The following is a 25,527-nucleotide window of genomic DNA, read 5'->3' as shown; positions in this document are numbered from 1 at the left end:
CCTGCCGGGGAGTGAGCTGCCCCTTGGGCTGGGCCGAGACCTCAGAGCTGCTCCCCACTCAGAGCCGGACGCCCCTGGAAGCAGGAGAGTCCCTGAGTCACTGCCCAGCTGGGGCAGATTCTGTCCCTGACGCCATCGACCCCCCCAGGGCCGAGCTCTGCCCCTCACGCTCTGATTCTCCCCCAGCCAACGTGATTCTGGATCCAGACACGGCGCATCCCCAGCTCGTCCTGTCGGAGGATGGGAAACGTGTGAGACTGGGAAACACACGGCAGCCCCTGCCCGACATCCGGGAGAGATTTGACAGTGTGTCCTGTGTACTCGGCCGTGAGGGCTTCACCTCGGGGAGACATTACTGGGAGGTGGAGGTGGGGGATGGGCAATACTGGGCTGTGGGGGTGGCCAGAGAGTCTGTGAAGAGGAAGGGAGGGATCAGCCTGAGCCCCAAAGAGGGGATCTGGGCTGTGGGGTGGTGGGGGGGTCAGTTCCGGGCTCTCACTGACCCTCGCACCCCCCTGCCCCTGAGCCCCCCCAGCAGGATCCGGGTTTATCTGGACTGTGACTGGGGGCTGGTGACATTTATCGATGCTGCTGCCAAGGCCTCGATCTTCACTTTCCCGCCGGGCTCCCTCCCCGGGGAGAGAATCCGACCCTGGATCCGGATGAGGGGCACAGACACCGAGCTCCGCCTGTGTCCATGACAACAGCCCCTCTGGCCTCACATGCCCCAGACTCTGTGACCCTGGAGGACTCCCCGGTACCCAGCCCCTGGCTCCTCCTCTCTACGGTTCCTTCTCCACCTCCCTGGAGCAGCAGGAGGAGCAGAGTTGGGGATTGGGCAGGGGCAGAATTAACAACTGGGCTGGGGACAGGTGGAGGTGGGGGCTGGGCAAGGGACAGGCGGAGCTGGGGGTGGGCGGAGCTGGGGGTGGCAGGACACAGAGTTAATCCATCAGGCTTGGGGAGAAGCTGGAAGCTCTGCAGCAGCAGGAGGTGATTTGCAGAGATCTGGGTCCATTGGCAGAGCCAGAGGGGAAGGGATAAAATCAGGACAAACAATGGGACCAAATCAGAGGCCCATCCCCTGCCCCAGGGTCCCCGGGCACATTCTTGGGGGGAGGCTCTCTAGGCCCTGCCTGAGATGTCACCCCCTGCCTAGCCCCTTGGAGCCGAGCTGACCCTTCAGAGTCCCACATGCTGAGACCCCCCAGTCTCCCAGAGCTCCAGGCCAAGGTGATCTCTGTCTGGAGACACACACAGGCCCAGAGACTCTGCACACAAGTCCCATCCCACAGTGCTCAGTCTCTTCGCCAGACAAAGCACAAGACAGTTAAGAGCAAGTTGCACAAAACGACCAACCCGACAGCTCTGCCCCTCACTCTTCCACCCCCACCCCCTGCCTTGAGGGTTCTGGGGGCCAGCTGGGCTCAGGAAAGCAGCCAGTCTTGGCTCCTGAAGCTTCTGCCTGCTGGGAACTTTGCTCTCTCCTGCAGAGCTGGAGACAAGGAGCGAGCTCCAGGCAGGGGCTGGGGTATTGCAATGCTGAACAGCGCTGCCTGGAATTGTAACTGCTCAGAAAATCCCTGGCATGACGCTGTGAGCCCCCAAGCCTGAATTACGAGGGGATGTGAGTGTCTGGGAATGGGACAAGCCACCAGGCCAGGCAGAGAGCTGCCTAAACTAGCCAGTGGGAGGCGCTCATCAGAGGGGAATTGTATGAGGAATCCAGGCCCCTCTCATATCTCAGTCTTGGGTAATGCTGGTTACTGATACTGTGTATCTTGCAAACTGTTTAAATTGATACTAGCAACTTCCCATAACTGAGGCATGACCACAGATGTACGGAGCCTTCCTTTGTCAGCTGTGCACCCAGAACCTTCTTTGAAATATTCCTTTTAATAAATGTTCTAATAGTGATGTCACTGTGGGTGCACCACTGAGAAGTCGGGTCATCCCAGCATCTCAGATGGGAGTTTTCATTAGCAGTAATCGGCCGGACTGTACAGTGGGCGCCTCGTGTCGTTTGTGCCCTTTTCCTCACGCTCACGGTCTGCCTCCTGCCAGGTCCTTCTTCACCGCCCTCGGTCTCAGACACAGCGAGTTCTTCTCCTCAGGGGCTTTTTCTAGTGAGAGATAGGAATTTAGCTGTTAGTTTCTACATAAATAGTTTTTCTAGCTGTGTCAGATAAATAGTTATAGTAGTAGTAGAGTGTGGGACTTGTGCTGTTTGAAAAAAAAAAAGCTGCCTGTTTTCAGCTGTTTGTGCACTGTAGTTAAGAAAGACAGAAAAGTTAAGAAGACAAAGAGAAGACTCATCACAATGCCAGGCTCCCCGGACACCTGTCACGAGCCCATGACAGACACTCTGCCTGGATATGGTGGTAGAAAAAGTACCCCAAAAGGTTACTTGAGTAAAAATACTGCTAATTTGAAAAAAAAATAAAAGTCAAAGTATCCTTGTGGAAAACTACCTGAGTAAAAGTACAAAAGTATCGCATCTTAATTGTACTCAAGTATCCAGAAGTAAAAAGTAGCCGTCCTATGGAAATCTATGGTTAACCACCTGAGTTATCATAGGGCACCAGTATTTTTCACACATACACATTTATACATATGCATGTATACCTCTGCGTGTGTGTGAAACAACAGCTGTTGATGAAGAAGATGCTTCTTCTGGAAAACTCTAGAGATGTGTCTAGACTGGCCAGTTTTTCCGGAAAATCAGCCACTTTTCCAGAAAAACTTGCCAGCTGTCTACACTGGCCGCTTGAATTTCCGCAAAAGCACTGACGATCTCATGTAAGATTGTCAGTGTTCTTGCGGAAATACTATGCTGCTCCCGTTCGGGCAAAAGTCCTTTTGCGCAAAACTTTTGTGCAAAAGGGCCAGTGTAGACAGCTCAGATTTGTTTTCTGCAAAAAAGCCCTGATCGCGAAAATGGCGATCAGGGCTTTTTTGCGGAAAAGCGCGTCTAGATTGGCACGGACACTTTTCCACAAAAAGTGCTTTTGCAGAAAAGCATCTGTGCCAATCTAGACGCTCTGTTCCGAAAATGCTTTTAACGGAAAACTTTCCGTTAAAAGCATTTCTGGAAAATCATGCCAGTCTAGACGTAGCCTAGGGTGGTTTGGTTTTATGTTTTGCAAATTGCTTATATCGGGGCAGGGAAACTTTTTTGGGTCGAGAGCCACTGACCTACAGAAAAATCAGTTGCAGGCCATATGAGAGGCAACCCCCCCAAAAAAATCAAACCATCTAAAACCCCATGACTGATTTGGCCCTGAAATCTGGCCAGTGGAGCGGCGGGGAAACTCGCCCACGAGCAGTCTCCAGCACCACATATCCCCAGCACCGTGCTTCTTTCCCTCCCCCCTTTTTTCTGGCATTTGGCCTCGCCTACATGGGACCAAATTTTGGAAAAGAACCTATTTCAAAAGACCCTATAAACCTTATTTTATGAGGAATAAGGGGTCTTTCGAAATAAGGGGTCTTTAGAAAAAAACAACAGAAGAATTATGCAAATGCGGAGCACTATTTGCATACTCCTCCCAAAACAAAAAAGCAGTGTAGCCGTATGTCACATTACCGAATTGGAGGGAAGCAGCCAGATCGCTGCTGTACCCCTAGGTGGGGGTGTTGGCCCCAGAAATCTGTATGAAAGGGAGCCATGTGGGGTATTGAATGGGAGCTTGTTGTTTTCTGATCCTGTGTACACTGTTTATGTGAGTATATAATGTCTCTGTGTGTAGATCTGTAATCTGTGTGGAAACTGAAGATTTCCCTGCATGTGGTTAAGCATTGGGCAGGGCCGAGCCTGTGGAGCCTGTGGACATGCTAATTACCTGTGGGACAATGGTTCTCAATGGGCCAAAGACACACCCAAAGAATGGGGGCTGTCCTGAGAGCAGCCAGCAGGGAACACAGAGAGGCTGAGGACCAGGTGACCTGCTACATACTAGAAGAGGCCAGGAAGGAGTATAAAGAGGCCATGTGGTCGATGCCATTTTGTTCTCAGCTCAGCACTTCATCCCAGAGGCAGCACTGCAGGGATTGAAGAGCCCGGAAGACCTGGGAACCCATCCTGATCGTAGGATGTGCAATAAGGACTTTTAACCAGCAGCTGCAACATCTCTGCTAGAGCCTGCATCGAGAACTGGGAGATTCGGTGCATGTAACGTACTGTACTTTAATAACCTTACTCTCAAGCTTTTCTTTCTTGTGTTAATAAACCTTTAGGTTTAGATTCTAAAGGATTGGCCCAGCGTGATTTGTGGGTAAGATCCAGAGGGTAAATTGACCAGGGATCTGTGGCTGGTTTCTTGGAACCGGACAGGACTTGTTCGGGGTAGGTGGGATTGGGTGCTAGGACCCCCCACCTGTGTACAGGCCCGGGGCCATCTGGGGCACGGATATTGCTGGGGTGTCGGAGGGGTTTTGCTCGGGAGGCTTCAGGCAAGCTGCTGAAGCGCTCTGTGAGACTGGTTTGTGGCCTGTGTGGAGAGGTCGCCAGTCGGGGGCTGTAAGGAACCCCGGATTTGAGCAATTCGCCCTGAGTGGATGCCCGCAGCTGTGCCCAGACACGGCCCGGTCCGTCACAGTGGCGTAGTCGGCAGGATCCACAGATCTTGGTCAATTGAGCTTTGGGATCAGGACCCCACGCTGTCTAAATTTGATTTTTGGTGTTGAGAGTTTGGTTGATTAAAGAGCCGCTGCAATGAACCCGGAATTATATGAGAGTCTGAGCAAAAGTGCTCTGAAGGATTTGTGCTTGGGGAGAGGCATTGCCTTTAGGAAAAGGGCCTCTAAACTAGATCTGGTAGTGTTGTTATTAACCAGAGATGTGGATGAAAGGGATCAGAAGCAAGCCAAGGAAGCTGCTGAAAGAAGGCAGAAGGCAGATGAAGAAATTGCTAAGAGACAGAAGGAGCTGGATCAGGAACTTGAGATGAGAAAAGCAGAACTTGAGGAGAAAAAGGCAGAATATGCTGAGAGACAGCGGAGGGAAGAGGTAGAGCATGTGAAGAAGATGGCCCTAGCCAAGGAGGGACATGCTAGACTTGACCTCCAGCTTAAGAGACTAAAAGAACAAGAGAGACTGTATTCTCCTGAAGGTTCAATGTATAACTCTGTGGGTATGCGGTGTGCTTATGATATGGCAGACGTATTTTGCCCAGTTGATGTGATGACCCAACCCCAAAGCATGTGTGAATGCAAACCTTTTGTGTTACCTGTAGCTAACAGGGAGGTTTGGGAAGGGGGTGCATGTGGGTATGAAAAGTTTCCTGGAGCTGGTCAGTCTCCCTGTAACCAAGGGGAAAGTGTCTCTACATGTGTGCCTGTGGCAGATGGCTGTGTGTCTGTGCAGGGGGGCAGTGAGCCTGTGGGTGAGGGCCCGTCTGATGCCTCAGAGGTGAGGCTGGAATCAGAACCAGGGCAGGAAGAGCCCAGAAGTCAGGGAAATGTTTCTCTGGGGCAGCCTGGAGTGGCTGGTGAGGTTTGTGGAATTGAACCTGCACAAGCTGAAAGTGATTTGTGTGAAGAAGCACAGTGTGTGCAAGCTGGCGACTTGGCTGGTGGAAGTAGCAGTGGGGCAGTAAAGGAAGCTGTCCCAGTGGCTAGCTGTATGCCTGAGATTAGCCAGGGGTGTTGGGACAAGGGAGAAGCTGTCTCTGGTTGTCTGGCTGGGTGTGGGGAAGAGTTTCTTCCTGTGTCTGAGGAAGGGGCCCCACAGCCTGTGAAGGCTGAGAGCAGTGTGGTTGTCCCAGAGTTGGGTCTGGATATGGCTAAGGCCCAGGAAGGGGGTGGCCCAAAGTTTGTGTCTGCTGGGGAGAGGGATGAGGTGACTCAGGTAGAGTCAGTCAGTGTTTTACCAGAACCCCAGAGACCGGACAGTGGTGACCCTGATATTGTGCCTGATGCTGCTGTGTTGCTGGAAGAGGGGGGAGCTGCTCGGTGGGAGCAGGGAGACCCCTTAGCCCAGGCACAAGGAGAGAATGAGGGTGTGTTAACTCTGGTGCCTAATGATGGTTTGGCCGTTTACAGCCATCTAGAGAGCTGCACAGGGAGTGAAGATGCCTCTGACCCTGTCTCTTGTGAGTCTATCTATGTGCCTGAAAGGGGATTATCTGTGAATCCACCTGAGGGGCCAGAGATGACTCAGGGAGTAAGGGAATTGCAGGAGGAATTGGTTGGGGCTCAGCAGGGCAATGCTACTGCAGAGCCAGGGAAGGGTGAACTGCCGCTTAAGGAAGCTCATAGGGAGGAGAGTCCTGGCAGTGCTTGTAGCAAGCAGTTTGCTGTAACTGAGGGAGGTGACAGGGCCTTGCTGGGAGAAGGCATTCAGGAGAAAGCTCTGCCTGTAAAAGGCAGCAGCTTCTTGTGTGAGGCACTTGTTTTGGTGCCTGACAGACAGGACTTGTCTGTTAGCAGTGACTCCACTGACTTGGGTTTAGGGAAACCCAGTGTGGATGGTGGTGGAGAGGTCTCGGAGGGACTGAGGGTTGTTCCAGAGGAGGCAGGAACAGCCAGAGAACTGGAGCAGGCTGCTAACCCAGTAACTGTGGGTGACCAGCTTGCTGGGAAGTCAGTGTGTGTGGGACAGGATTGTTCCCAGGTGAATGAGGAGAGTGGGAACTTAGTGTCTCAGATTCAGGAGAAGGGCTGGGTAGCTAAGTATGCAGAGCAGAACAGCTGTGTGGTCACTCACCCTAGGATGCAGGAGATGGTAGTTACGCTCCCATCTCTGGACACAGTGGACACTCATACTCAATCAGGGAGGTTGATATCTGGTTCCATGTGGAAACAGAGGTTGGAGGTGGACAGAGGAGAGACTTGGGAGTCTACAGCTTACTGCTGTTACCCCACTGAGTGGGGGAAGGGGGAGAATTCCAGGGCCGTTGTGAGCCAGGGAGTCACACCCAGCCAGCCCATTGTCTTGGTCTGGCCAGAGGTTTCAGGCCTGGAGCCCACAGGACAGGGAGGAAGGGTAGAACTTGCTTTGGCCAAGAAGATTTGCAGTTTAATCCTGAAGGGCCAAAACTGCAATGGTGTGGGGCCAGAGAAGGGGCCTGATGGAGAATTTCAGTATACACCTGGTATAGGATTGTTCTTGTTACTGATGTTAATTCCTGTAACCAATGTATTATTGTTGCAGAGAATTGTAACGGTATACAATGTGCATGAGCTTATGAAAATACCATGTAATCTGTCTGGAGATGTACCAAACGACAGACGGTATGTAAGGGGACATTGTGATGTTGCTATCTCATGGTTAACACTTGTAACTGGTCTTGGAACTTTTTACAGGACAAAAGGGGTTCCAGCCAGAAGGTCCTGTGTGAGAAGGGAAACTGAGGCACGCCACCATTTTGGTTGGGGGAGGCCTGTGATGCCCTCAGTGATGTTACTGGAATCACTTCCTGCATCAATTTTGCGTTGGGGGTGTCACATTACCGAATTGGAGGGAAGCAGCCAGATCGCTGCTGTACCCCTAGGTGGGGGTGTTGGCCCCAGAAATCTGTATGAAAGGGAGCCATGTGGGGTATTGAATGGGAGCTTGTTGTTTTCTGATCCTGTGTACACTGTTTATGTGAGTATATAATGTCTCTGTGTGTAGATCTGTAATCTGTGTGGAAACTGAAGATTTCCCTGCATGTGGTTAAGCATTGGGCAGGGCCGAGCCTGTGGAGCCTGTGGACATGCTAATTACCTGTGGGACAATGGTTCTCAATGGGCCAAAGACACACCCAAAGAATGGGGGCTGTCCTGAGAGCAGCCAGCAGGGAACACAGAGAGGCTGAGGACCAGGTGACCTGCTACATACTAGAAGAGGCCAGGAAGGAGTATAAAGAGGCCATGTGGTCGATGCCATTTTGTTCTCAGCTCAGCACTTCATCCCAGAGGCAGCACTGCAGGGATTGAAGAGCCCGGAAGACCTGGGAACCCATCCTGATCGTAGGATGTGCAATAAGGACTTTTAACCAGCAGCTGCAACATCTCTGCTAGAGCCTGCATCGAGAACTGGGAGATTCGGTGCATGTAACGTACTGTACTTTAATAACCTTACTCTCAAGCTTTTCTTTCTTGTGTTAATAAACCTTTAGGTTTAGATTCTAAAGGATTGGCCCAGCGTGATTTGTGGGTAAGATCCAGAGGGTAAATTGACCAGGGATCTGTGGCTGGTTTCTTGGAACCGGACAGGACTTGTTCGGGGTAGGTGGGATTGGGTGCTAGGACCCCCCACCTGTGTACAGGCCCGGGGCCATCTGGGGCACGGATATTGCTGGGGTGTCGGAGGGGTTTTGCTCGGGAGGCTTCAGGCAAGCTGCTGAAGCGCTCTGTGAGACTGGTTTGTGGCCTGTGTGGAGAGGTCGCCAGTCGGGGGCTGTAAGGAACCCCGGATTTGAGCAATTCGCCCTGAGTGGATGCCCGCAGCTGTGCCCAGACACGGCCCGGTCCGTCACACCGTACCCTTAGACATTAGCTGATTTCCCAGGACACAAAAATCCTGAACTATTTCCATTGGTAATAATTACATTATTTACAGCTAGGGAAAGCAAGAAAAATGCTGCTCGAGAACTTGTTAGAGTTAAAATTCAATTATATCAATTTCTGAACTGGGCTTGTTACAAATGGAGGAGTGAGTGAATAGTTAAGTCAACAAATCATGTCTGGTATTAGGATATTTATTTTGCATATCTTGACATGAGATATAGTGGGTTTTGCTGTTTTGTTGTAGTCATATCGGTGCCTAGATGAGAGCCACAAGGGGAGTGAAGTATTATCTTTAATTGGATAAAAAATGTTTGGTGACAGAGACAAACTTTAGAATTCCTTTGAGCTCTTCTCTAGGTCTGTGAAGCTCAAAAGAGCTAATGTCTCACCAACCAAAGCTGTTCCAAAAAAGCTATTACCTCACTCACTTTATCTCTTTATTTGTGTTTTAACAGCTTTAAATCTTGAACTCTTTGCATCTCCACTTCGTCTGACATTAAAAAATGATCAGGCTTCCCCCCATAATTTCCCAATAACAGTGAAAATTATGAAAAGACTAAAAGCTTAGAACATATATTACACAAAGTTATAAAACATACAAAGTGCCTTCCACCAAGCCTTTTTATAAGCCAGAGCAGCAGAGATGAAGCATTGCAGAGGGGATGGGGCAGAGCCTGTATTCCCAACTGCAAGTCACGACAATCGCACCTTATCTTCAGATTCTCACACTAGGAACTGCAGAGACTTCTAGAGCAGGAAGGTTTGCAGGTTAAGATGGGAGCAAAGCAAATGTCCTTATTCTTAATCTTGATGCCAGAAGAACACTGCTCAAAAACAACTTTAACAAGGACCCCTGACCTGAGAAATTTCAGCTGTGCTGATAAACACAACTTGTAGGCTAGGTCTAGACTGCGTCTTTCAAAAGAGGCTTTTTCGAAAAATACTTTTGAAAAAGCCTCTTTTGAAAAAGAGCATCTGGGCTACAACCAGTACTTTAGAAAAAGCAAGCCGCTTTTTCGAAAGAGAGCACCCAGGCAGTCTGGATGCTCTCTTTCAAAAAAGCACAGCTTGCATTACATAGCACCTTTTTTCAAAAGAGCACTTTTGAAAAAAGGCGTTCTTCCTTGTAAAACGAGGTTTTCCATGGTCAAAAAAACTGTCAACAAAATTATTTTGATTTACTTTTAAAAGAATGTGGCAGCAGTCTAGACTCAGGGGAAGTTTTTTCGAAGGGTACTTTTTTCCAAAAAAACTTGTAGTCTAGACACACCCGTAGAGAGAACATAAACAGAACCTGACGGTGTGGATAGATCATTAAGAATTGAATGGAAAGTAAATGTCAGGGCCGTGTAATATCAAAAGTTCCTACCTTATAGGAATGTGCTAAGGTAGCACTTTCTTATTGGCACAATTGTAAGGAAGTGCTACTGCAGGAAACAGCTGCTAGCAGCAGCACAATTCTATAGGGAGCAATTTTTGACACACAAAAGTTGGGAACTGCTGCATGTAGGATTGTGCTCCTCAGGGCAGTTTCTGATTTTCAGAAATTAGAAATTGCTACTATAAGAAACTCCTCCTGGTGTATCAATTTCATCTTTGCTGAAAGTGTTCAGCAAACACCAAACAACCACAGTAGTTTACAAATGGTTACTCTAAACCTTGTTTCTACAGTTTTCAGACGCACATTTTTTTCTACAATTCCAAAACATTTGGGCTGTGTCTAGACTGCATCCCTTTTCCATAAAAGGGATGCAAATTAGACACATCGCAATTGCAAATGAAGCGGGGATTAAATCCCCCCCCCGCTTCATTTGCATAAAAATGGCTGCTGCTTTTTTCCAGCTCGGAGCTTTGCCGGAAAAAAGTGCCAGTCTAGACGTGGATCTTTCGGAAAATAAAACCTTTTCCGAAAGATCCCTTAAATAAAAAAGCGCCAGTCTAGACGCGGATCTTTCGGAAAATAAAGCCTTTTACGAAAGATCCCTTATTTAAGGGATCTTTCGGAAAAGGCTTTATTTTCCGAAAGATCCGCGTCTAGACTGGCGCTTTTTTCTGGCAAAGTTCTGAGCCGGAAAGAAGCGGCAGCCATGTTTATGCAAATGAAGCAGGGGGGATTTAAATCCCCGCTTCATTTGCAATTGCAATGTGTCTAATTTGCATCCCTTTTACGGAAAAGGGATGCAGTCTAGACACAGCCTTGGTAAACATCTTAATCATAGCTGGTCAGGAGATGACATTATTTCATGTAAAAATGACAAAAATGATAAAATGCTGTAAAATTGAAAACACAAATTCAAGTTCTCAAAATTTCAGTTGTGCTGAAATCCTCCACCTCTCCTCCCCCGATGTGTTTCAAGTACCCCAAGGGAACTCTTACCACTGTTTGAGACACACTGCTCTAAACAAATAAGACAAGTGCACTTACGAATGCTTTCAGAGACAGGTAAAGGCTGTGTAAAAGTCCTCCCAAAGAGCAAATGTCATTGTTGGTATCAACTCCAAGAATTTGCTACAACTGAATCGGTCTGAGGCTTTGAAGAGGTAGCAGTTTCTTGCACTGCAGACTAAATAACTGTTCCCCATAGGAATGTCCTGCCTCCACTAGGACTTTCTCCCACCAGCAGCAGTGAATGGAAATTTGTTAGGTCCGGTTCAGACTGAGGCTTCAAAGAGGTATTTTCTTCTCCCTTCTGTAAATATATTTTTAAATGTGGGTGTTCTCTCTCAGCACACTACTTATAAGATTGCTCTCCAACCTTTGCAACCACAAGATCACTTTCCCAATGTATGTGCAATGTCAGCTGTTTCTGAAACTGAAATACCCATGACCCTCTTCATTCCAGCTCTTCTTGGAGGCCTTGTCCCTCCTCTGCCCTTTCTCTGAGGCCTCACCATGCTCACTGCAGCCCTCTGTCATGTTTCTGGTGCTTCACCAGTGGTGTTAAGGAAGTCTTACTTCTTCCCGGGCCCGGCACCACTCTTCAAATCAGATGTCCTGTAGAGCCATGGCACCAGGTGCTGCCCCTACTCGACAAGCAGTGAGCCACGACCTGCACTGGCCACATTTCCCCATTAGTGATCAATGACAGTTGCAGGAGTGGTGTTTTCAGGCAATCACAGTTTTTGGAGACCCCCCTCAGTAGTTTTCACAGTGGCTGAAAGGACATTCTGTAGCCTATCAAGTTACTTTCCTATGATGTTAATAATATGTGTTAATGGCGATTAATTTGGTAATATTCAAAAGCTGTAATTCAAGAAATCTTGTAAAAACTGTTCTCAGCATTCCCATCGGTGCTTTGTGTTAGCTTGACTGATGTCTGGATTCAGGTGTAATACACAAGGCCTTATGTCTGCCCAAGTTTGTGAAGGCTGCTAATACTAACACGATAGCAATCATTCTTTGGGGGCGGGGTAAGGCGTTAACCCACCTTGATACAAATCCATGCCCTCTCTGAGATATGGACATCTTGATATATAGGAGTCTGTGTGCATTTGTTGCTTGCCTCCCCTAACCCCCCTAGCCAAACACAACCCTGTTGTTGCCATGCACTGACTGTGCTGCCTGGCATTCCAGATGCCATCAGGTGTAGGAGCAGCATGGGTGCAGTTCAGCCCAGCCCTAGGCTGGGTGGTGCGGTCAAGTTCCCCTGCAGTGCAGTGGATCCTGATATACAGTATAACAAGATGGTACAGCCTCTGTCCCACAGGACGTATGCAACATCTGCAGAACCAGAGGTTAGCAGACATCTGTGGTTGAGACATGGTCTTACCTACATGGTTTCCCATGACTGAATCAGGGGAACTTAGATCTGGACTTTTCACCCTAATAGGATAGTAGGGAAAATGCCCCCAGATGCAGCAGATGTATTTGTAAATATAAGTCAAAACTAATTGGTTCAAGATGAGTTGAATAATCCGGACACATGTTGCAATAGAGACACACAAAGACCCTTGTTAAGCAATTGACATATATGATAATAAGTTAAGAGCAATTATACAATGACAGTAGGAAAATAACAGTTCATCATTAGAATCATCTCCTACTGAATATGCATAAAACATGTTCTCGACATTGGCACTTAGTATGAAAGTCGGACCCCAGCCCAGGTGCAATAGTGAGGAGAATAGGTAGTCCTTGTAAGGACCATAACGATGGCCCCTTGTGATGGGGAAGGTTAAGATAATGAGTGAGACGTTTGGCTAACACCTACTATAGACATAATATACGTATATGGTAAGGAAATATGGATGTGGATTCCCTGTCTTCTGAAATTTAAGTGGTGGTGACTGTGCTAACCCAAGAGTTTCTATATTGTGCATGTTGCAACCATGTGCACATCAGTTTCCCAATATGAGTCTCTCTGAATACTGTGCCGATCCTGATCAACTCTAAAGGTGGTTAATTAGAATGTACACAATTTTATATCAGGCCACAATGCCAGCTACTTCCTGGAGCACCAATTACCAAGGAGTGCCAGCGACTGTCATTCCTAATCTCCCCCCATCCACTTCTCGCTGTGTGGTGCTAGGGAAAAGTAGTGTGTTGAGGAGGGACACCCTGACAAGCAGCTCCAACCCCTTTTACCTCCCAGACCTGGCACAGCAACCAGCAGGCTCCCATTGGTGCATCTCCAAGGCAGAGACCTGGAGCAGTAGGCATCTTGGCGATTCCCATATTTAGCAGAGCATAAGTTTTACTGAGCAAAGATCCAGTTTGACAGATGATCATAAGTTGGTGTTTTGAAACGAAAGATCAGGCTCCAATAAATCTGTGATTCTGCAAGTGTCACAGGACTTGTATTTCATGCAGATTGAGAACAAGATGGCCACACCTCTGATAGAATTTCCAGGAACGACATGGTAAGAGGACTTCTCGGAGAGAGGGGAAATGTATATTAAACCTTTGGACAATCATACAAAAACCATAGTTTGGCATAGAATGATGCTTCAGCACCTCGCAGGTGACTGATATCTCTCTCTCAAAATGCCTGTTAGAAGGATTTGTCAATGACCGCCTTCGTCAAATAGTTGTTTTTGAGTAGCCGGTTGTTGACATGGATGGGACAGGGGTTTGATTAAATGGGACCTCTTCCACAAGTATGCCAATGGACACAGATTAGAGATGTGAGCAGAGTTTAAACTGTAACAATGCAAAACTGATTATACACGTAGACTCTTCAAAACCTGTGCAACTTCATACTGAAGAGCCCGCTGCACATCGAATTGGCCTGTAGCAGGGTTCATGAAATGGAAGATGCTGAATGCTAGCAGTGCTCTAGAAGTGCAGACTGGCTCATCCATGTGGTGACTGCGATGGCTGCAGGCTATGCAGTGTGAACTGTATGACACGGAGCACACAGTGCAGGAGCGATGGAGCGGAGGGGGTGCTCGGGGCAGGACCACATGCCTGCCCGTACGACAAAGAGCTCCACAACATCCTTGGTGGGGCACACAGCACAGAGCCATGCAGCTGCTCTCACTTGGTAGCCCAGCGAACCACAGCTGTGTGTGCAGACCCCAGGGAGGGGAAGGCTGCTCACGGCTCCTTTGCCACCGAAGAGGGGATCCACTGTGGCCGTTCACTTCTGGCTGTGGTGTGTGGCTGTGGTGTCCTCTGGCCTCCTCGTGGGCCCTGAGACACAGGGCATGCTGGGCCGGCCACACATGGCCTTGCACTTGGGACATCCCCCTCCTGCGGGCTGTGTACTGCTGTGGTCACTATTCAGAGAGGAGGGCACAGCCACAGGGAATGTGTGTGCAGTGTGGGGAGTACTAAACGCCCCTCTGTCTGGTGTATTGTCCACAGCCAAACCAGCTGGGATGGAAGGTCAAGCCAAACCGCTACAGCCACCAGCCCAAGTCCGGGGGAAGCCGCACATGAGCCAGGCCTAGGGCTGTGTGGAGGCAGGGAAAAGGGAATTTGTGTGCAGCCATCTTCGTCTTGTTAACAAGAGAGCAAGAGTCAGGCTAAGTCTATGGCCTGACAACGCAAGATCTGTAATTAGACGCTGCCTTTGCCTCTCGCCTCCATACGGAGATAAGGATAGAATGCTGACTCTGGCAGGGACCTTGAGATAAGGAGCATCTGGGTGGAACTAAATAACTGTTAGCCATTGGTGTTTGTAATGGGAAGGAGACTAATTGTTTAATATCAGAGGGGTAGCCGTGTTAAGTCTAAATCTGCAAAAGCGGTGAGGAGTCCTGTGGCACCTTATAGACTAACTGAAGTGTAGGAGCATAAGCTTTCGTGGGCAAAGTCCCACTTTGTCAGATGCATGCATGCAAGCTTATGCTCCTACACTTCAGTTAGTCTATAAGGTGCCACAGGACTCCTCGCCGCTAATTGTTTAATGTTATTATATTTAATGGACAGTATATATTGTATTCGACGATCTGCCTAGCAGCAGCTTCTTCCCTTGCAATATTGCTCGAATAAACTCTCTCTGACTACTTGCTGCTCACAAACGCAGAGTGAAGGCCTGTTTTCTTCCACAGTTGCCAGGTGTCCGGTATTCAACCGGACAGTCTTGTTTTTGGGCCTTCTGTTGGGTAAAAAAAATTCAGAAACTACCGGACATGTGCAATGTCAGTATTTTCTGGCGATCGGCGCTGGGAGCCTCTGGTTGCATCTGATGTAGGAGTGATGCCTCGGGGAGGAGGAGAAGCCCTGTCCATGCTCCTGAGTGCAGTTCAAGCGCGTTGTGGAGCTGTAGCCAGACTCGCTTGTGCTCCGCCAGCCCATGCACTGGAAGGGCAGTGCCCTAGGATCTGCATGTGCCTGGGTCAGTCCCGCTCCCCACTGGCCATTCCCCCCCACTTGGCCAGTCCCGCTCCTCCTAACCCCCTACCAGCCAGCCCTGCTGCTCCAGACACCCACCCCCTATCTCCCCTGGCCAGCCCTGCAGCCCCCAACACCTCCCCATCTCCTCCAACCATCCCCGCTGCCTCCTCCCCCTCTCCCGCCACCAGCCCTGTTTCCTGCCCCCCCTCTTCCCGGCCAGTCCCGCTCCCCTCCTGGCTGGTCCTTTCATACCCCCCCACCCCTGATCAAGTGTGTCTGGTATTTTCTCTGAAGCTACTGGTAACCCTAGCCAGGCCTGGAGAGCAGCTGATGCACCAGCACTCGGGGTGATGCAGGACATCCACACCACCCTGTTGCACCACCTGGATGCCAAACTGGAGTGGCGGCAGCAGGCCTGGGGTGACCTCATGTTGGGCTGCGACACCCTCTGTAGCATCCTGTCTTGCACAGGGAACAGGTGCCAGCTGCCACTGCTACCACCTTACACCCCCATGACTACCCTCCTATACTGATGGCACATCCATCTGACCACCCAGCCATGCCTTTCCTCCCTCACCCGGCCAGGCCTCGGCTTCTTCCCTTCCACATGGCCATGGCTGATCCCCTAGTCATGACTATGGGACATCCTATGGCCCCTCCTCCTGCCACCCCCGGCACTGTTCCAGCTGCACATCATGCCCACCCCAATGGGGTCCCCAGAGCAGACCAACCCTGACTATGACCCTGCCCCTGACGGGGCTCAGCAAGCCAGGCCAGCACTCCTCACCGTTATGATCCCCCCGTCACCGGCCAACCTTCATGTCCGTTAAAAAAAAAGGCATTTGATTTGAAAATCAAGCAGGTGTATTTACTGGGAGGTCGGGGAGGGGAAAAGGGAGGGAGCGAGAGGGGGAATAGAGAGAGAAGGAAGAGTGGAGGCCCTGGGGAGATTTACAATGGTTCCTTCGAGAACATCTCCCTCAGGGCTTTCTGCGTGTGCACCCCCGGCCTGTGGGGACTGTTGTGTCACAGCTGTCAAGGGATGCTCCGAGCCAAGGCCATCGCAGGCTGCCTCTGCCACCCACCCCAGGAGGAATGTCTCCCCCTTGTACTTTACCAGGTTGGGGAGTACACAGCTGGCTCCCACCACATCCGGGATATTCTGCTCCTCAATGTCCATGTGTGTGAGGAGAGGGCAGAACCGCCCTTTCGGACACCCAAAGGCGCTCTCCACTTGCAGGCGAGCTCTGTTCAGGCGACCATTGAAAATGTTCTTGGTGTGATCCAGCTGGGCAGTGTAAGGCACAATAGCCAGGGCATTAGTGGGTGTGCAGCGTTCCCAGCTATGCACACTGGCATACTCTGGTTGACCACCGGAAATTCCCATCAGAGGAAAAAGGAGCCGGGTTCCAACTGGGTACACAGGCTGGAGTTCGGAAACACTCGGGCGTCATGATGCCTGCAAGACCATGCCACATAAATGTCGATGAAATGGCCCCAGTGGTCCACCAGGGACTGCAGGATTATCGAGAAGTAGCCCTTTCCGTTGACAAACGGCCGCACAATGTTCCGGTGCATGGATGGGCATGGAGTACCATCAATGGCTCATGTGCAGTTGAGGAACCCCAGCTCAGAAAAGCCTCCCATGGTGGCATCTAGGATCTTGAGCTGGATGACTCTGTGCAGCAGCAGGGAGCTGATGGCCTGGACAACCTGTAGAAGGAGAGAAAGAAACACAAAAAACAGAGAATGAGAGCGGGCTTATGTTCTACCACCGGGACGTGGCCACCACCCACTACGGGCCCCTCCACTCTGCAAGAACAGCCACTGTTAGTCCATGACTGCCTCCACCGACCAGGCACAAGTGAGGGCGAAAGGGCAACAGCAACCTGGGCCAGGCCTTTCCACGCACCAAAAAAGCAAAGGGCAAACACCGCAGGCACTGCTGACTCTTTGATTTGCCAAAGAGGCTAGCAAGCAGGCAGCAGAAACAGAGAAGCAGCTGTCTGGAGGGGATGGGGGGGGGCCCTTTAAGCATGTCCCTGGAGGGCTTTATATGCAGGACGGCGTGCAATAGTGTGGATGCTCTCTTGCGCTATAGCGATGTGCTTTGAGGTGTGGATCTGTTTTTCAGGAAGACGTTTTTGAGGACTAAGCCTAATGCAATGGATGCTGCCTAAATTAGATCACAATATTTCAGAACTGCAAAGAGAAAAAGATGCCCTCTTGAGGATACTGCTAGATGGACTCCAGTGTGCCAGTCAGAAGTGTTTAGGTGAAATATTTGAGAACATGGAGCTGATAGCAGCTGACCTTGATGACAAATGTTAGGACCAAGTGGAACAAGCATGAAACTGGGATGAGAAAAGGGAAGAGACTGTGTCATCTTAGACAAATGAAACTGTAAAGAAACTTGATGGGTGTTTGGCCTGTTCAGGAGAGAACATGGATCTGATGCAGCCTTTTCCTAAATTACGGAGCTGTGTATCCGGACCAACAGACCTCTGCTGGCATCAGCTCACTGGGGGGTACATCTAGACAATAGGCTTTTGTCAACAGAAACTTTGTCGACAGATACTGTCAACAAAGTTTGTCGACAAAGAGCATCTAGACGACATCCAGTTCTGTCGACAAAGAGTGATGACATGAGAGTGTAGACGCAAAGGACAGTGTAGATGCAATAACGCCTTCTGAGTAGCCCCGCGCTCTCGTCCCTTCATTACACGGCGACTAGCCCCGCACGCTCGTCCCTTCGTTAACACAGAGACTAGCCCTGCACTCTCGTCCCTTCGTTAACACAGCGACTAGCCCCGCGCTCTCGACTCTTCGTTACACGGCGACCAGCCCCGCACTCTCGTCCCTTCGTTAAACAGCGACTAGCCCCACACTCTCGTCCCTTCGGTAACACGGCAAGTAGCCCCGCGCGCTCGTCCCTTCGTTACACAGCGACTAGCCTCGCACTCTCGTCCCCTCGTTACACCGTGACTAGCCCCGCACTCTCGTCCCTTCGTTAACATGGCAACTAGCCCCGGACTCTCGTCCCTTCGTTAACACGGCGACTAGCCCCGCGCTCTCGTCCCTTCGGAAATACGGCGACAAGCCCCGCACTGTCGTTCCTTCATTACATGGCGACTAGCCCGCACACGTCCTTCTCGCAGCCGAGAGCGCCTTCACACAGATTTGAAAATCCGAGGCTCGTGAGTGAGGCTGCGGAGGCCGTTTAATCAGGCTGCCTCCTAGCAGAGCCACTTCTGTTCGTGGCCCAAGCCAGGGCGGAGCCGTGCCCCAGGAGGTATAAAGGCAGGCGCAGGAGGAGCTGCTGCTGGAGTTGCTGCATAGCCCTGTCATGACTTTACGGGTAGTCACCGTGGAAGCGGCTCCGCTCTGGAACCAAGGAATAGACGACATCCCGCTCATGCTCTCAGCCCGCCCGGAGAGGCCCCCATCCAACGCTCTGTGTTTCTGCGCTCTGGCTGCTCCACTTCTGCAGGGGGTGCTGAGTCTCCCACAGCGCACGGAGTGGGAAGAATCTCCCCCTGTCTGCACAGCGCCACCAGAGGGGCATCCTAGTGGCAGGAAAGCCACCAGCTGTTCCCTTGAATGGCGCCTGGTTCTTTCCGGGCCCCACCTGAGCGGGCAGCTCAGCCCCACATGCCCAGTGTGCTCGCAACTGCCTCGCCCTGACAGCAGCGCTGTGGAAAAGATGGACGTGGAGATGGGCGAATGGGAAGAGGAGCCGATGGAGGTGGACAAGATGGGCGAAGGGCAGCATGAGGGGCAACACTTAGCAAGCAACGTCCGGGGCCAGGTGGGCAAGCAGCCCGGGCCCACAGCTGCAAAATGCCCAAGGCGGGAATTCCTCTCACTGAGCCAGAGGCTCTGACTTGTCGCTCTTCAGCAGCGAGGCCTCCCCAGGGCATGGAAGAGGCCGCCGAGAGCACGAGGCCCGTCCCCCGGTGAACGCCAGAGTCACCAACAAGCGCTGGCAGCCAATAGGTGCAGAGTGTCCGCCTGAAGAGTCTGCGCCAGGCGACAGAGACAATTTTTCCTATGGAAGCTTTGGCCAGGGACACGGCCTTTTGCTTCCTGTATTGACAGCAGCAGGCCTGTTTCCTCCAGTTCTGTGTTTGCTGATGAACATTTGTTGGAAATAAACTGGGACTGTCCATGCAGCGTTTGCATCACGCTCTGGGCTCGCGGAGGGAGGGCAGCTTACGCACCTTCCAGCTGCTGGGACAGGATGAGACCTCTCCTCCTCCCCTGCTTGCCCCAGGCTGCTGTGCGCTGGAATGACCCGCTGGGGCGCCACCGGGCCCTGCAGCCAGGTGTGCCTCTGCCAGCCAGTAGAATAGAGATGGTTTATTACTGCTCCAAGATACTGCGCATCATAGGACGGATGCAGGCATAAGAGTATAGGTCGACAGCCCTAGTTCCCTGGGGGGGAATGGGTTACCTGAACCCCCCGACACTGGATAATTTGTGTCGCCCCTGCCTCCCCATCCTCTGACTGCCCCCTCTCCAAGCCACACCCTTCCTTTGCTCAAACCCCTTCCCTGGTCAGGTGAGAACTGGTTGGGTGAGAACCATGGTCTACCTGACATGAGGGCCCACAGGGCGACCCCCGCTGGGCAGTGCTCACAGACACAGGCCAGTAGGGGTCACCCACAGCCCAAGCACAGCGACCAGTGTATGTCCGACTAGTGGACAGCCCCAGCCCTGTTTCATCACAACCTCCCTGGCTCCTTTTGCCCGCCAGGGACCCGCCCCTCTGCTTGCCACCTCCCAACACGGCAGGGCCCCGCTCCCAGAGGTCCTACAACACCGGGCCCATGCGCCCAGTGGGTGGGGCAAGCGCCCTGTCCCAGCCCATCGCACAAAAAAACCTTTTCACACCCGTTCGCACAGGGAGAACCCACCAGCAGGTACACGGGTCAGAACAGACACTCGATCTTAGCCCTCCAAAGGCCACAATCACACGAGAGAGCTCAGCGTAACACAGCGACTAGCCCCGCACTCGCAGCCTGTAGCACAGGGAATAGCCCCGCACTCGCCCCTTTGGAAACACAGCAAATAGCCCCATACTCGCCCCTTTCGTAGCACAGGGAATAGCCCCGCGCTCTCGTCCCTTTGGTAACACGGCAACTAGCACCACGGTGAGTAGCCCTGCACACTCGTCCCCTCGGTAACACAGCGACTAGCCCCGCATTCTCGTGCCTCCGTTACACCGTGACTAGCTACACACTCTCGTCCCCTCGTTACACCGTGACTAGCCCCGCACTCTTGACCCTTCGGTAACACGGAAACTAGCCCCGCACTCTCGTCCCTTCGTTACGCGGCGACCAGCCTCGCACTCTCATCCCTCCGTTACGCAGCGACTAGCCTCGCACTCTCATCCCTTCATTACACGGAGACTAACCCTGCACTCTTGTCCCTTCGTTACACGGCGACTAGCCGCGCGCTCTCGTCCCTTCGGTAACATGGCGACTAGCCCCGCGCTCTCGTCGCTTCGTTACACCGTGACTAGCCCTGCACTCTCGTCCTTTCGGTAACACGGCGACTAGCCCCGCACTCTTGCCGCTTCGTTACACCGTGACTAGCCCCGCGCTCTCGCCCCTTTGTTACACGGCGACTAGCCCCCGCGCTCTCGTCCCCTCGTTACACCGTAACTAGCCCCACGCTCTCGTCCCTTCGTTATCACTGCGACTAGCCCCGCGCTCTCGTCCCTTCGGTAATACAGCGACTAGCTCCGCACTCTTGTCCCTTCGTTACACCGTGACTAGCCCCGCACTCTCGTCCCCTCGTTACACCGTGACTAGCCCCGCGCTCTCGTCCCTTTGGTAACAAGGCGACTAGCCCCGGACTCTTGTCCCTTCGTTACACCGTGACTAGCCCCGCACTCTTGTTCCTTCATTACACCATGACTAGTCCCGCACTCTCGTCCCTTCGGTAATATGGCGACTAGCCCCGCGCTCTCGTCCCTTCGTTACACGGCGACTGGCCCCGCACTGTCGTTCCTTTGTTACACCGTGACTAGCCCTGCGCTCTCGTCCCCTTGTTACACCGTGACTAACTCCGCGCTCCCGTCCCATCGTTACACCGTGACTAGCCCCGCGCTCTCGTCCCCTCGTTACACCGTAACTAGCCCCACGCTCTCGTCCGTTCGTTATCACTGCGACTAGCCCCGCGCTCTCGTCCCTTCGGTAATACAGCGACTAGCTCCGCACTCTCGTCCCTTCGTTACACCGTGACTAGCCCCGCACTCTCGTCCCCTCGTTACACCGTGACTAGCCCCGCGCTCTCGTCCCCTCGTTACACCGTGACTAGCCTTGTGCTCTCGTCCCCTCGTTACACCGTGATTAGCCCCGCGCTCTCATCCCCTCGTTACACTGTGACTAGCCCCGCGCTCTCGTCCCTTCGTTAACATGGCGACTAGCCCCGGACTCTCGTCCCTTCGTTAACACGGCGACTAGCCCCGCGCTCTCGTCCCTTCGGTAATACGGCGACAAGCCCCGCACTGTCGTTCCTTCGTTACACCGTGACTAGCCCCGCGCTCTCGTCACCTCGTTACACCATGACTAGCCCCGCGCTCTCGTCCCCTTGTTACACCGTGACTAGCCCCGCGCTCTTGTCCTTTCGGTAATAGGGCGACAAGCCCCGCACTGTCGTTCCTTCGTTACACCGTGACTAGCCCCGCGCTCCCGTCCCTCGTTACACCGTGACTAGCCCCGCGCTCCTGTCCCCTTGTTACACCGTGACTAGCCCCACGCTCCCGTCCCCTCGTTACACCGTGACTAGTCCTGCGCTCTCGTCCCTTTGTCAACACGGCGACTAGCCCCGCGCTCTCGTCCTTTCGGTAATAGGGCGACAAGCCCCGCACTGTCGTTCCTTCGTTACACCGTGACTAGCCCCGTGCTCTCGTCCCCTCGTTACACCGTGACTAGCCTTGTGCTCTCGTCCCCTCGTTACACCGTGACTAGCCCCGCGTTCTCGTCCCTTCGTTAACACGTCGACTAGCCCCGCGCTCTCGTCCCTTCTGTAATACGGCGACTAGCCCCGCACTGTCATTCCTTCTTTACACCGTGACTAGCCCCGTGCTCTCGTCCCTTCGTTAACATGGCAACTAGCCCCGGACTCTCGTCCCTTCATTAACACGGTGACTAGCCCCGCGCTCTCATCCCTTCGGTAATACGGCGACAAGCCCCGCACTGTCGTTCCTTCGTTACACCGTAACTAGCCCCGTTCTCTCGTCCCCTTGTTACACCGTGACTAGCCCCGCGCTCTCGTCCCCTCGTTACACCGTGACTAGCCCCGCGCTCTCTTCCCCTCGTTACACCGTGACTAGCCCCGTGCTCTCGTCCCTTCGTTAACATGGCGACTAGCCCCGCTCTCTCGTCCCTTCGGTAATACGGCGACAAGCCCCGCACTGTCGTTCCTTCGTTACACCGTAACTAGCCCCGTGCTCTCGTCCCCTTGTTACACCGTGACTAGCCCCGCGCTCTCGTCCCCTTGTTACACCGTGACTAGCCCCGCGCTCTCATCACCTCATTACACCGTGACTATCCCCGCGCTCTCGTCCCCTCGTTACACCGTGACTAGCCCTGCGCTCTCGTCCCTTTGTTAACACGGCGACTAGCCCCACGCTCTCGTCCTTTCGGTAATATGGCGACTAGCCCCGTGCTCTCGTCCCCTCTTTACACCGTGACTAGCCCCGCGCTCTCGTCCTCTCGTTACACCGTTACTAGCCCCGCGCTCCCGTCCCCTCGTTACACCGTGACTAGCCCCGCGCTCTCGTCCCCTCGTTACACCGTGACTAGCCCCGCGCTCTCGTCCCCTCGTTGCACCGTGACTAGCCTCGCGCTCTCATCGCTTCGTTACACCGTGACTAGCCCCGCGCTCTAGCCCCTTCGTTACACCGTGACTAGCCCCACAGTCTCGTCGCTTCGTTACACCGTGACTAGCCCCGCACTCTCGCCCGTTCGTTACACCGTGACTAGCCTCGCACTCTCGTCACTTCGTTACACTGTGACTAGCCCCGCGCTCTCACCCGTTCGTTACACCGTGACTAGCCTCGCACTCTCGTCACTTCGTTACACTGTGACTAGCCCCGCGCTCTCACCCGTTCGTTACACCGTGACTAGCCCCGCACTCTCGCCCGTTCGTTACACCGTGACTAGCCTCGCACTCTCGTCACTTCGTTACACCGTGACTAGCCCCGCGCTCTCACCCGTTCGTTACACCGTGACTAGCCCCGCACTCTCGTCCCTTCGGTAATACAGCGCTCACGTGGGATGGTCCGAGGTTCCCGGGCAAGGCTGCGGGGGGCCGGTGAGTCATCTCCCAGCATAGCCGGTTCTGTGCGCCTGCCCCGCCCCTCCAAATGGAGTTGTGTGAGCGCCTCAGCCCTGGGCCAGGCTCCAGCCCTGTCGCGGGGGGGCGGGGCGCGCATTTTGCTTTTGGCCCCCGGCGCAGGAGAATCTCGCTACTCTTCTGCTCCCGGAGCCGGTGCCGAGGACGGACACACGAGGGGGGGGGCGCAGCGCAGCCGGGGGACGTGGCGCGCTCTGGTTCGCAGCGTGGGAGCGAGCGAGGCAGGGGCCGAGTCCACGGAGGCGGAGCCGCGGCTGGAGACACGGAGAGGCCGGGGCGCAGCTGAGTCCGGACCCGCATTGGTGCGCCCCGAGCGGACGCGCCTTCTGCGGGACCGTAACTGCGCGGATCGTGGAAACGGCTCCCCCCCCCCTTTTTTTTTGGTGTAGAATTTTTTAATCTTTTTAAAAGTTTTTTTCTTGTACGTTGTATTCTTCGCATTTTTAATTGTTAATTTTTTACTTTTCTAATTTTTCTTTGTTACTTTCTGCTTTTTCAGTTGTTCAGTTTTATTTCCCCCCTTTATTTACATTTCAACGTCTACTCTTCTACTGTGTATTTTTAGAATATCACTTTTTTCTTATTACCTTTACTTTTGCATGTTAATGTTTCTCTAGATACTTTTTTCTAATTTTCTTGTTTAAAATGTTTAATTTCATTTATGACATTTTGCTACATTTTACTTTTTATTCTTTAACTTTCTCACTTTTTTACTTTTCTTTTTAGTTTTTTATCTTTTAGATTTTTAGCGTTTAGATTTTAATTTCATACTTCTTTTTTACTTTTCATTTTCATTTTTTCTATTTTATTTTTTCCCTTCATAGATTCATTTATAACTGTTTACTTTTTCCTTTTTTTAATTTTTTGCTTCATTCTTTACTATTTTCCTCTTTTCCTTTTTTTCCTTTTCTACTTTTGCGTTTAGGACCGGGTTTTCCTGCTCCATTTGCAGGTCAGGGAATGAGGCGGCGCTGGACAGCACAGTGGAAACTAAAAACAAAAGAAAACAAAACCAGACAATATTCCTCTCCCTCCCCGTAACACAGTGACTAGCCCCTCACGTAGTTTCGGTCACAGTCCAGATCATAGCTTTCGGTAACCGTGACTGTTTTTTTAAAGGATTTGAAACTATAGACAGAGGAATACTTCTTTTTAGGGTCAAACAAATATTTTTTTATTTTTTCTATTTCTATTTATTCTTCTATTCATAATTAATTTTCTATTTAAATCAATTCACTATTTTTGATTCTTTTAAGACAATATAATATACAAAGAAAAAGTAGAAAAACAGTACAGATAAAAAACCCAAGAAATAATAACTTCTACAGATATACCCTCCTGATTTACTTTTAAACAATTTATGGAGTTAACAAATATATAATACTCACGTTAAGAAAGATAGAAGCATTGCTTAGATTCAAGGGAGATTCTTTTCTTTATGTTTTTCTTTTCTTTTGATTTTTCGTTGCAACTTACGACTGGTGTTCGTTCCCCTTTCGGAGCTTATTTGTTCCCCTTTCAGAGCTTATGTGCGTCAGCGAGATTTAGCGCCGGGGAGGGAGCCCTGGTTGATCAGACCTAGCTTTTTGGATTCGCAACCGATCCACTCTTGGTCTGTTTCAGCCAACCTTATATACCCTGTTTCAGTATTTTGGTACTTCTCCACTCGCCTGACAATTGCTGACGTTAGATTTTTGTTGTCTCATTCTGCTTTTACAAAAACTTTCGTCTGCTCCATTTGGGGTAATCGGCACTTTGTTGCATACTGCACTTTGTTGCTGTCTGAGTTACTTACTTCCTTAAAAGCGGGGTTATTGTTGGTCATCCAATCAAATTTTGTTTTTATTTTTATCTCCTGTATCTCACAATGCTGCTTTTCCTTTACA

The 25,527-nt window shown here is 51.5% G+C and overlaps 1 protein-coding gene and 1 long non-coding RNA gene across 6 annotated transcripts in view; one reads left to right on the top strand and one right to left on the bottom strand.

Annotated features, from left to right (window-relative positions):
• The window catches only part of LOC142825354 (zinc finger protein RFP-like), a 57,476-nt gene that overhangs the window by 17,785 nt on the left and 14,164 nt on the right, over positions 1-25,527 (top strand). For 2 of the 5 annotated variants that reach the window (XM_075917340.1, XM_075917339.1), the window contains one exon: positions 187-3,492. The exons of the other annotated variants lie outside the window; for them this stretch is intronic. In XM_075917340.1, the coding sequence (XP_075773455.1) occupies positions 187-701 (515 nt within the window). In that variant the 3' untranslated portion in view covers positions 702-3,492. Of the gene's footprint in view, positions 1-186; positions 3,493-25,527 lie in introns of those variants that run through there. 5 annotated transcript variants of the gene reach the window in all.
• Positions 1,984-25,404, bottom strand: LOC142825355 (uncharacterized). The gene is made up of 3 exons (XR_012899756.1): positions 25,030-25,404; positions 16,392-16,987; positions 1,984-2,123 (listed from the first exon to the last, which is right to left on the bottom strand). It is a non-coding gene; the product is annotated as an uncharacterized LOC142825355 (long non-coding RNA).

The sequence above is a fragment of the Pelodiscus sinensis genome, unplaced genomic scaffold (assembly GCF_049634645.1).
Source record: "Pelodiscus sinensis isolate JC-2024 unplaced genomic scaffold, ASM4963464v1 ctg52, whole genome shotgun sequence".
Taxonomy (NCBI): Eukaryota; Metazoa; Chordata; order Testudines; family Trionychidae; genus Pelodiscus; species Pelodiscus sinensis.
Note: the sequence above shows the minus strand (reverse complement) of the source record. Positions and strands in the feature narration are given on the sequence as shown.